Source organism: Pristiophorus japonicus, chromosome 1, assembly GCF_044704955.1.
Source record: "Pristiophorus japonicus isolate sPriJap1 chromosome 1, sPriJap1.hap1, whole genome shotgun sequence".
Lineage (NCBI taxonomy): Eukaryota > Metazoa > Chordata > Chondrichthyes > Pristiophoridae > Pristiophorus > Pristiophorus japonicus.
Genome location: NC_091977.1, coordinates 188641629 through 188654157, shown reverse-complemented (window position 1 = coordinate 188654157; position 12529 = coordinate 188641629). Strand labels below are relative to the sequence as shown.

At 45.8% G+C, this 12529-nt stretch overlaps 1 protein-coding gene across 1 annotated transcript in view; it reads right to left on the bottom strand.

Moving 5' to 3' along the window:
• The window catches only part of zcchc9 (zinc finger, CCHC domain containing 9), a 19623-nt gene extending 9704 nt beyond the window's left edge, over window positions 1–9919 (bottom strand). The window contains exons 1-4 of the mRNA XM_070875468.1: window positions 9252–9919; window positions 6943–7358; window positions 5914–5968; window positions 2838–2958 (exon numbers count right to left, since the gene is read on the bottom strand). Of these exons, the coding sequence (XP_070731569.1) occupies window positions 2838–2958; window positions 5914–5968; window positions 6943–7348 (582 nt within the window). The 5' untranslated portion in view covers window positions 7349–7358; window positions 9252–9919. The remainder of the gene's footprint in view (window positions 1–2837; window positions 2959–5913; window positions 5969–6942; window positions 7359–9251) is intronic.
• Window positions 9920–12529: the final 2610 nt, after the last annotated feature.

Genomic DNA, 12529 nt, shown 5'->3' with positions numbered 1-12529 from the left:
AGAGATGGGGGGAGAGGGGGGGGAAGAGATGGGGTGAGAGAGGGGAGGGGGGAGGGGAGAGAGGGGAGGGGAGAGAGAGGGGAGGGGAGAGAGAGGGGAGAGGAGAGAGAGGGAAGGGGAGAGGGAGGGAAGGGGAGAGAGAGGGAAGGGGAGAGAGAGGGAAGGGAGAGAGAGGGAAGGGGAGGGGAGGGAGAGAGAGGGAAGGGGAGGGGAGAGGAGAGAAGGGGAGGGGAGGGGAGAGAGAGGGGAGGGGAGGGGGGAGAGAGGGGAGCGCGCATGTGCAGAGGTCCTGGCACTGTTTTCAGCGCAGGGACCTGGCTCCGCCCCCCCCACAGCTTGTGCTGCGCCACGCCCAGCTCCAGAGGGCCTGCAGGGAGCTGGAGAATAGGTGAGTTTTTTTTTTTAGGCGCACTTTGTGGCGCGAAAAACGGGCTGGTCCGGGCTACGCCGTTTTAGGCGCGGCCTGAAACTTGGGCCCTATACCTCTAATTGTGAAGCCCAGGATCCCATAAGCTTTTTTAACTGCTCTCTCAACCTGCCCTGCCACCTTCAACGATTTATGCACACATACCCCTAGGTCTCTCTGTTCATGCACCCACTTTAGGATTGTACCATTTAGTTTATATGTCTTCGCCTCATTCTTTCTACCATAATGCATCACTTCACTTTTCAATGTTAAATTGCATCTGCCTGGCGTCCATCCATATCACCAGCCTGTCTTTCTTCCTGAAGTCTATCACTCCTTTCTTCACTGTTCACTATACTTCCAAGTTTTGTGTCATCTGGAAATTTTGAAATTGTGCCCTGTACACCCACATTCAAGTCATTAATATATATCAAGAAAAGCAGTGGTCCCAGAACCGAACCCTGGGAAACACCACTGTATACCTGCCACCAGTCCGAAAAACAACCGTTCACCACTACTTTCTGTTCCTGTCACTTAGGCAATTTCATATCCATGCTGCCACTGTCCCTTTTATTCCATGGGCGTCAATTTTGCTGGCAAGCTTATTATGTGGCACTTTGTCGAATGCCTTTTGGAAATCCATATACACTACATCAACTGCATTACCCTCATCAACCCTCTTTGTTACCTCATCAAAAAACTCGATCAATCGCCTAAATACCATTACATGCTTGCTTAATTAAACTATGAACGCTTGACCTCAACGCTTTAAGAACCTTATTGATTTTGTGGAATAAATAGAACATGTCTAAAACCATCCTCTAACAAGAGGACAAAATGTAAAATTCACTTTTATGAAGATCTATACTTCAACAGTTTAAATTGGCACAGTACTCCAAAACTATTTACTGCATTTAAACTGAATTTACTTGTGTGGAATTAGATTAAACGCATTACATTTTCAATTGCCCTATATCCTGTGGGAATCAATGATTTTTTTATGCATCTGTGCTGCAAGAAAACAGGTATTTTATAAGCCTAGCCTTGTGTCCAGGGGACAACTCGAGGTAAACCAAGTAAACAAATCTTGCTCATTACAAAAGTTCAAACGTAAAAGAATGCTTCAGCATTTAGGGCCCAAGTTTCCACATGATTTGCTCCTGATTTTTAGGAGCAACTGGTGGAGAACGGAGTATCTTAGAAATCGCAATTCTCCACATTTAAGTTTTCTGCAGTTCTAGTCATTTAGAACAGAATTTTTTTTCCAAAAGGGGGCGTGTCCGGCCACTGATGCTTGATTTGAAAGTTTCCACAGTGAAAACATATTCCAAACTAACTTAGAATGGAGCAAGTGAAGATTTTTGTAGGCCTGAAAAAACCTTGTCTACACATTAAAAAATCAGGCGCAGGTTACAAATTAGGCGTCCGGAACGAGGTGGGGGGGGGGGGGGAAGGGAAGTCATTAAATTCTACAATCAATCCTTAGTTATACTTATACAAATATTATACAAATAATTCCAACCTGAATAAAAATTTATAAGCAAAGAAAAGATTAAATAAACCATGTTCCTATCTGTGTGAAAGTGCTTCAGGCAGGGAGAAGGCTGCAGGAAGCCTCACAAGTTGAGGCAGCCGTTCCCGACGGCAGGGGGGGGAAGGCAGTGAGGGCCCGACCGACTGACGGCAGCAGCCGTTCCCGACGGCGGCGGCGGCGGGGGGGGGGGGGGCGGCTGCAGGAAGCCTCAGAAGTTGAGGCAGCCATTCCCGATGGAAGGGGGGGGGGGGGGGAAGGCCCCCCTGCCGTCGGTCGGGCCCATCGGGAAACGGCTTCCTCAACTTCTGAGGCTTCCTGCAGCCTTCTCACTGCTGCAAGAAGCCTCAGTGCTGTTCATAGAAGGGCAATGTGCTTTTATTAAAAAATGATAAAAAATGAACAGCTGCAAAGAACTACAAAAATGGCCGAGTGCCAATGTTTCTTTCACACTGCGCGTACGCGAACGCTCCAACGCGCAGGGTTGCCGGCACGAAAAAAACTCATTTAAATGGTACCTGCCCCTTCCTACTTACAAAATCGGCACGAGTGGTAGGCTCCGCCCCCTGGGCGCCGCACCAAGCTGACATCGAGCTGCAAAGCGCTCGAGAATAGCACGTTTTTTTTCAGGCGCCGTTTTCGGCACGAAAAACGGGTGCCCAGCTCGGAGGGGCACCTGTTTTGCCGCGTGTGGAAACTTGGGGCCTTAATCTTGAGATTTAACTACCCCTAACTGAACTCAATAGAGACTCTCAGCCACTGGGAGACACATCGATTTTAAAGCTTACTTCATCTAGTTCTAAAAAGCTGCCAGAGCATATGTTTAAAAGGAATCTCCAAGATATGTTTTTCCCTAGACCTTACAATATTTCTGAATCATGATAACCACATTCTAATAACTAAAAATGAATTGAGAACAATGAACAAAAGCGACTTGTGGAAGTTTCTTTTAAATGTAGATAAACACTTCTTAACAATTCTGAAGACGCTTTTCAATGAGAAGCAGCCGTATACCGGCAGGCTGTGCCACAAACACACACACAAACACAAACACAATTGTGGCCATCCACAGACTTTAAAGACTGCCAACACTGTATTTCTTAAACTGTAAATACACTATCCTACCATTTCTTCCTGCTCCTTCTATCCTCACAGTATTGAAATTAAAACTCATTACACCTTCTCTTACTGTAACCCATTCTTTCCCAGGTTCTCTAAACTGTAGAACTCCTTAGATCTGACATTCCTCTTGTAAGCCACAGCTATTTTTAAATCCACAAGCTCTGCGTCATCTAACAGTGACTGCTTAATTTACCTCGCCACCTCCTCTCCTACTTTATTTCAGTCTTGGTTGTGTCCTGCATTATAGGCTTCGCCATTCGTCTAGGTTTCCTGAGAAAGACTAATTGCCTAGAAATTTGGTGATTTTGTACTGTTCTTTTTTAGTCAATTCCACCATTTTCCATACTGAATTAATAATTCTATTTACAACTGTACTAACTTTCAAGCTTAGTTCGAGGGCTGTTATATAGTTCACTATTAACTGATTGTCGGCATGTTCAGTAGTGTAAGAGCTGTCTTCAGAATGCTGGAATTGTTTAGACAGTGCAATTTGTTGGACTTAAATTGTGTGTCTTAGGAGGTCTAAAGGTATTTACTGAGGCATATGAAAGCATGGGCCTTACGCTAAACATCTGTAAGACAAAGGTCCTCCACCAGCCTGTCCTCACAGCATAGCACTCCCCCCCAGTCATCAAGATCCACGGCGCGGCACTGGGCACCGTGGACCACTCTCGGGAGCCTCCTATCAACAAGAGCAGGCATCGACGACGAGATCTAACACTGCCTCCAGTACACCAGTGCAGCCTTCAGCCGCCTGAGGAAAAGAGTGTTTGAAGACCAGGCCCTCAAAACTGCCACCAAGCTCATGATCTACAGGGCTGTAGTAATACCTGCCCTCCTGTATGGCTTAGAGACATGGACCATGTATAGCAAACACCTCAAGTTACTGCAGAAATATCACCATCGATGTCTCCGCAAGATCCTACAAATCCCCTGGGAGGAAAGGCGCACCAACATCAGCGACCTCGTCCAGGCTAACATCCCCAGCATTGAAGCACTGACCACACTCGATCAGCTCCGCTGGGCAGGCCACATAGTTCGCATGCCAGACATGAGACTCCCAAAGTAAATGCTCGACTCGGAGCTCCTTGATAGAAACATAGAAAATAGGTGCAGGAGTAGGCCATTCTGCCTTTCGATCCTGCACCACCATTCAGTATGATCATGGCTGATCATGCAACTTCAGTACCCCATTCCTGCTTTCTCTCCATACCCTTTGATCCCTTTAGCCTTAAGGACCACATCTAACTCCCTTTTAATATATCTAACGAACTGGCCTCAACAACTTTCTGTGGTAGAGAATTTCACAGGTTCACAATTCTCTGACTGAAGAAGTTTCTCCTCATCTCGGTCCTAAATAGCGTACCCTTTATCCTTAGACTGTGACCCCTGGTTCTGGACTTCCCCAACATCGGGAACATGCTTCCTGCAGCTAACCTGTCCAATCCCGTCAGAATTTTATATGTTTCTATGAGATCCCCTCTCATTCTTCTAAATTCCAGTGAATATAAGTCTCGTCGATCCAGTCTTTCTTCATATGTCAGTCCTGCCATCCCGGGAATCAGTCTGGTGATACTCCCTCAATAGCAAGAATGTCCTTCCTCAGATTAGGAGACCAAAACTGTACACAATATTCAAGGTGTGGCCTCACCAAGGCCCTGCACAACTGCAGTAATACTTCCCGGTTCCTATACTCAATTCCTCTCGCTATGAAGGCCAACATGCCATTTGCCTTCTTCACCACCTGCTGTACCTGCATGCCAACTTTCAATGACTGATGTACCATGACACCCAGGTCTCGTTGCACCTCCCCTTTTCCTAATCTGTCACCATTCAGATAATATTCTGCCTTCCTGTTTTTGCCACCAAAGTGGATAACCTCACATTTATCTACATTATACTGCATCTGCCATGCATTTGCCCACTCATCTAACCTGTCCAAGTCACTCTGCAGCCTCTTAGCATCCTCCTCACAGCTCACACTGCCACCCAGCTTAGTGTCAGCTGCAAACTTGGAGATATTACATACAATTCCTTTGTCTAAATCATTAATGTATATTGCAAATAGCTGGGATCCCAGCACTGAACCTTGCAGTACCCCACTAGTCACTGCCTGCCATTCTGAAAAGGACCCGTTTATTCCTACTCTTTGCTTCCTGTCTGCCAACCAGTTCTCTATCTACGTCAATACATTACCGCCAATACCATGTGCTTTAATTTTGCACACTAATCTCTTGTGTGGGACCTTGTCAAGCCTTTTGAAAGCCCAAATACACCACATCCACTGGTTCTCTCTTGTTCACTCTACTAGTTACATCCTCAAAAAATTCCAGAACATTTGTCAAGCATGATTTCCCTTTTCATAAATCCATGCTGACTTGGAACGAGCCAAAGGTGGACAGCAGAAAAGCTACAAGGACACCCTCAAAGCCTCCCTGATAAAATGCGACATCCCCTCTGACACCTGGGAGTCTCTGGCCCAAGACTGCTCTAAGTGGAGGAAGTGCATTTGAGAGGGCGCTGAGCACCTCGAGTCTCAACGCCGAGAGCATGCAGAAATCAAGCACAGGCAGCAGAAAGAGCGTGCGGCAAACCTGTCCCACCCACCCCTTCCCTCAACGACTATCTGTCCCACCTGTGACAGTCTGTAGCTCTCGTATTGGACTGTTCAGCCACCAAAGAACTCACTTCGGGAGTGGAAGCAAGTCTTCCTCGATTCCGGGGGGCTGCCTATGATGATGATGATGATGATGTTATTACAGACTACAAGATGTACTGAATTTCACTCACACTAATGATGAAAGATGACTAACAAATTATTATTATAAGTCATAAACTATTTGGGTTTGTTTACAGCTTCTCATGCATTGTGTTCACGTGCTCTTTTCTGATTCCTTCTGAAACCTTGGCTGTCAATTTTCAACACATTATGTGCTTTAAAGGTTATATCAGAGATTGTTTTCGACTGCATCACTGACTGATAAGGTATGAGCTTGTATTTGTAACTCTCCAGGAGTTCCCGATCTCGGTTTGATTATCTGAAGAGGTGCTGAGTGGACTCAATATGACAACACACTGATAACTGCAGCACTTGTGAATTATTCAGACATTGGGTGTTTATGTTTTATTATTCGCAACAAGTATTTTGCATTTAAATAAGCTTTCCTGGTAAGAGATTTCCAATTTTTGAAAACTGGTGAAAAGGGTTTGCCTAAAATTTGAAAAAAAAGGTCATCTTTTAAAACTTTTGAATGGAAAATCTTAAACTGACCGGCTCCGCGTTGGCTGCCTGCCTGCAGAGCACAAAGCAACTCAGGCTGGCCAAGGGCACATTCTTGTTTTTTTAAAAAAAACCTACACTCTCTGAAGGAAATGAGTCTCCAAAATGCGGATTTTGGGACCGTTGCTATGACAACCTTCTGCAACCACCATCTAACACTTTCAGGGCTGATGGTTCGTGCAACGAGAGAGGTTGCAAAAGACTCACGGGATGAAATATTGATCATTGGTTCCGTGGGATCTTAAATAAGATACCACTTTATGACGATGTGTGGGGATCATTTCATAAGTTGGTGAATTCTGCATTTATATGCTGTGCACAGAAGTTATGATTAAAATGGTATGTCAGTCTTGCTTACATGAGAACTTCTATTGGACAAATGACAGCCGAAAAGGTCATGTCAAACTATATTTTTGAATTGTCACCATTCCCTACCCTAAATACGAGTCTGGATAAAACTTTAGGGCAACCTGTATACCCACTCAACACTTCACTTGGTAAGAATAATATAACTCAATTACAATGATGCATGAATGACAGTCCAATTATGACATTGTTCTTACTACAATCTTTAAACCTATTTCAAGTTGGATGAATGTTTACACTTGAAAATTACCATGATATTTTTCTTCTGAACTTGCCTCTTCAACCTTCTGTTCTCCCGTCTCTGGTCCTTCTTCAGAGCTAGTGCTGCATCAACCTTTACCTTTGCACTGTCCACTGACACCACTGTTCCTTTGTGGAGAACCTGACCTGTTTCTTTCAGATAATCCATGAACCCATTAACGTCCTCACTCTGATACTCTTCCTTCTTGTGGTACCATTCACTTTCCTTGCGTTTACATTTTTCCAGCCTGTTCCCATCCTTGGTTGGCTGATTTTTAACCCATCGGTTTTTTGCTTTTGTCTTACTTGGACCAGTGTCACGATTCCGTTTCATCTGACTCCATGGTGTAGCTTCCGGAAGCTTCTTTTTGTGGATGTTATTAGCACGAGCCCAACGTGTCATTGTTTTCTTTCTGTGATAATGCAGATTAAGAGAATGCTTAATGAAAATGAGCACCATAATGTTTTAGCGCAACAATTACACTGTGCAAGAGAATAAGAAAAAGCAGAATTTGACTTATTCAGTCACCATAAAAAATGGCCTTGATTATGGGTTTCTGGTAAAGTCAAATGATCATCTTGCAGATTTGTCCTAATCGAATACCGGTCAGAAATGATTTTGGCAATAACTGGAGATATCTGAGTGATGTAAACATCTACAGGGTCAAGTGTTCCTTTGATGCCCCCATGATTAATTTGTTTGTGAACTGTCCAGGCTCATAGAGTGGCAATTTGGATGAGAGGGAGTTATTGGCACTCAGGGATCACGGATTTCATGGAAGCGAGGGAGAAAACTGGAGGGATACCATTCAAACCACCCATAACATTAGGATAGGCACAAATAATTTTATAAGTACATGAAAGGGTCTTTCTACTCCTCTCCATCAGCCAGTGAAATCTCAATTCCACTTACCAAAACACAGACTTATCCAGATTTGACATGAGAACTTAAGGAAACATTTCCAGGGTTATGTGGAAAGAGCAGGGGGAATGGGACTTATTGGAAAGCTCTTTCAAAGAGCTGGCACAGACACAATGGCCAGTATGGCCTCCTACTGTGCTGTATGATTCTATGACAACTGGACAACCTGAAAAACACATCCTCAAAAACAGTCTTGGACAGAGCCTGTGACATATATACTGATAGTGCAATGGGGCATAGCTGACAAACTTGTGCCAGGCTTATCAGCGATGGCAATATGCCATTATTTGTATTGGGGATGTTCCCTCATTTCTTGCAGAGAAATTGCAGGATATTATAGTTTTGTATTGGTCCTCTCTGTTAAATCTATTGTAAAGCTATTTATATGGTTGTCAATGATATGGAAGCACTTTTCTCCCTTTTAAAGTTCAATTCTTTTTTCTGGATCAGAAGGTTGAGTGCGCAAAACTCACTTTAGGACTTCACAATCTCAGCTGACACTTCAGTGCAGTACTGATGGAGCAGTGAGTGCATTATTGTAGGCACTGTCGATCAGATGAGATATTAAACTGAGGCTAATCTGCTTATTTCCCTGGAAGCTCAACCAACATCACCAAAAAAAGATTAATTGATCATTCTTCTCATTGCCATTTGTGGGAGCTTGCAGTGTGCAAATTGACTGCCACTTTTGCCTACAAAATACTGACTAAACATTACTGAGAGATGTAATAAGATGCAATCTTATGCTACTTTCTTTCCCTCTCAGTTCATGCTGACACTTTTCAATCCCCTCTCATTCAATTTAAACTGCCAATCTTCTTCCCCTATCCAAGTTCATGTTAGCACTCTTCCCACCAATTTCATGCGAACACATTCTCCCCCCTACAATATTTCAGCCATGACTGGGTACCACTCTCGCCTCCAATTAAGAAGATTGTGCGTTCAAGTCTCACTCCAGAGACTTGAGCATATAATCCAGGCTGACAGTTCAGTGCAGGACTGAGGGAGTATTGCACTAGAGGAGGTACGGTACTATCAATCAGATGAGATGGTAAACCAAGGCCCCATCTGCCCTCTCAGGTGGACGTAAAAGATCCCAGGGTACTATTTCGAAGAGCAAGGGAGTTCTCCCCGATATCCTGGCCACTTTTTAACTCTTAACAAACACCACCAAGACAGATTATCTGGTCATTATCACATTTATGTTTGTTGGACCTTGCTTTGTGCAAATTGGCTGCCGCGTTTCCTTCATCACAATAGTGACTACACTTCAAAAGTACTTTATTGGTTGTAAAGCACTTTGGGAAAGGCACTTATATAAATGTAAGTCTTTCTTTACTCAATCACACTCATGAATAGTCTTTTAGATGATGCATGCAGAAACCTTGAGGTGCGAGTCGTTTATTGCAAAGCACCCAGTCCTGCTGTTGTTGCCGCAGTGTTGATAGGGCTGGTCCAGTTAAGCTTCTGGTCAATGGCGATCCCCAAGATGTTGATAGTGGCGGAGACGGTGCCATTGGGGAGGGAGGAGGGGAGAGGAGTGGGTTCGTTTTCTCTTGTTCGAGGTGGTCATTACCCAGGCACCAATGTTACTTGTGCCGCCAGTCCAAGCCTATATATTACCCGGGGCCTGCTGCAGGATTATGAGGGCTGCTCCTTACTGCAGGAGTTGTGGATGAGGCTCAATCTGTGGAAGAAGAGAACCCCCTTCCCCAGCTTAGGGCGGAGCCAATGCCCGGGGGGTAAGAGTGGGGCCGCACTGGAGAAGCCGCTGACCGGCCTGTCTCTACCGGGGGGAGGCCCGGGGGGTGGAGAGGCCCGGAGCCCGGAGCCCGGAGCCCGGTCCCGAGTGGGGGGGAGGGGGGAGGGGGGAGGGGGGAGCCCGGTCCCGAGTGGGGGGGAGCCCCGAGCCCGGTCCCGAGTGGGGGGGAGGGGGGAGTGGGGAGCCCGGTCCCGAGTGGGGGGGAGGGGGGAGCCCGGAGCCCGGTCCCGAGTGGGGGGGAGGCCCGGAGCCCGGTCCCGAGTGGGGGGGAGGCCCGGAGCCCGGTTTATGATTTATTCCTTTACCTGATATAAACGTGCTCGAGCCGGCTCCTCACTTCCGGTGTCGCAGTCAAACTAATCCGTCCGCTCCCAAAAGCAGCAGAACTGTTCCCGGCCCTGTAATAATCCGGAGTGAGTCACTGAGCGTTCCCGGAACAGGGAATAATCCAGAGCCAGTCACTACCGGGAACAGGGAATAATCCAGAGCAAATCATCTTCTTCTGAGGCAGTCCCTCGGAGTCGAGGATAACTTGCTTCCACACTAACATGAGTTCAAAGATAGCTGATGAGTCCAAAGCGGGATCTAGTTAAAGTGGAGATAGACTTTTGAGCGATAAGGGAATAAAGGGTTATGGGGAGCGGGCAGCAAGTGAAGCTGAGTCCATGATCAGATCAGCCATGATCGTATTAATTGGCGGCGCATGCTCGAGGGACCCAATGGCCTACTCCTGCTCCTATTTCTTATCTTACAGACTTTGTCACAGGTGGGGCAGGTGGTGGTTGAAGGGACAGGTGGGTGGGGTGCTTGGTTTGCCGTACGCTCTTTCGCTGTTTGTACTTGACTACTGCAGTGGTCCGGGCCAGAAATCGGCGCAGTCCTGGCCTGCAAGATCATCAGCAGGTCGGTGCCATCAGAGGGAGTAGCGTGCAGTGGCATACCACTGCAGGGAGCAGCGCGTGCTGCTGCAGGAGGGCGACGGCTGCGAAGTCAGGTCGCTGATTGCAGTGCGGGCAGGCACAGCAGGAGGGGCGAAGGAGCAGCAAGAGATTGTAGAAAGAAGTGACCGGGACCCAGGAGAGGCGTGAGTCTGGGGCCCAGAAGAGCCGAGGGTCCGGGGCAGCACAGGCCAGCTCACACTCTGATATGTGCGCACGCTCGGTCCATGCAGCAGAGCTGGTCTCCAGTCGTCCTAGTTAATCCTTGCCACTGGACCAAGACTAGCTCTGTCAAGCCCATGTGGTGACTGGTGTGCAACGGCCACCACACGTTAAAAAAATCCACGCACAGGCATTTTCCACCCTTCAAGATGTAGTTTGGGATCTGGAATATTAGGTCCTTCATTGAAACACCAGTGAACTCATCCCTTTTTGGCGTGGAAGCAAGTCATCCTCGCTTCGAGGGACTGCCTATGATTGATTGATTGATGATTGACTGCGTGCTCCCAATGAAGAGATTCAAAGTGTTCGGCGCCTTCTGAATGCTTCTCCTCCAGTTTGAATGGTTATGGGCCAGGGATTCCAAGAGTTGGTGGGGATGTTACATTTTTTCAGGGAGTCTTTGAGGGTGTCCTTGAAGCGTTTTCTCTGTCCTCCTGGGGCTCGCTTGCTGTGATGGAGCTCGGAGTAGGGTGCCTGTTTTGGGAGTCTTGTGTCAGGCATGCGGACTATGTGGCCTGCCCATCGGAGCTGATTGAGCGTGATCAATGCTTCGATGCTGGGAATGTTGGTCTGAGAGAGAACACTGTTATTGGTACACCTATCCTGCTAATGGATTTGCAGAATTTTGCGGAGGCATTGTTGTTGGTACTTCTCCAGTGCTTTGAGGTGCCTACTGTACATTGTCCATGTCTCTGAAGCATAAAGGAGGGCGGGAATCATTACTGCTCTGTAGACCATGAATTTGGTGCTGAATGTACCGGGAACAGGGAATAAACCAGAGCAAATCACTGACTGTACAAGGAACAGGGAATAATCCAGAGCAAATCACTGACTAGAGCAATCCCCAGAGCAAATTACTGGCTGGACCGGGAACAGGGAATAAACCAAAGCACAAACGAATGTGTTCGGAGAATGCTTGAATCATAACATAAGGATAACTTAAATCTGTTAGCTAACAATCAATTAATTTATTTTGCTTTGAATATAGATTCTACAGTAACCCACCCTTGATAGAAAACATATCTTGTGTGGAAAAAATGGAGGTTCCCTTTCTTGGTTCATTGCAATGACTTTCCATTAAACTATTCTTGGAGCTGCATTTTGAAAAACATAGGGAAAATAACAGCTTAGCCAACCCACTTGCCTTGACTGAAGGATTCTGTGCAGAGCCAAAGGAAAAGAAGATTTACGGAATAATATAAACCAAAATTAGATTTCTAAGATCTGCATTGTTGACAGTCTAGTGGTTTATTACGTCAAAGTGACTGAGAAATGTTACTTCTCTACATCAATAAACACACTATTTAATACAAAAATACTGGTAGCTAATCTTTAGGCAGTGGCTGACTCATGCTTTTAACCTAGTCAGTATTGCGTAGAGAATATCAAAAGATAGCTGTAATGTAGATGGAACATTTCCCCACATATACATTTCCACAGCGCCATCTATTGGTCATTGTTTTTGCGGATTGGTCCCTCACATATAGTTAAATCCTGATTTGTTAAATGACGCAAGTCATTTCTGAAGAAATGTTGTGCTGGAATCAGCAATCTCTGTGCATTAAGAAAATAGGTAGAGTAGCATAGTGGTTATGATACTGGACTAATAGGTTAAAGATGGGAAGTTCAATCATCCACATAAGTTGCAAAATTGAATTAAATAAATCTTGCAATTTGTCGATTGGTGCCAAAAAAAAAGACCACGAAAGAAATGTTGTAAAAACCCATTGAGTTGCTCCC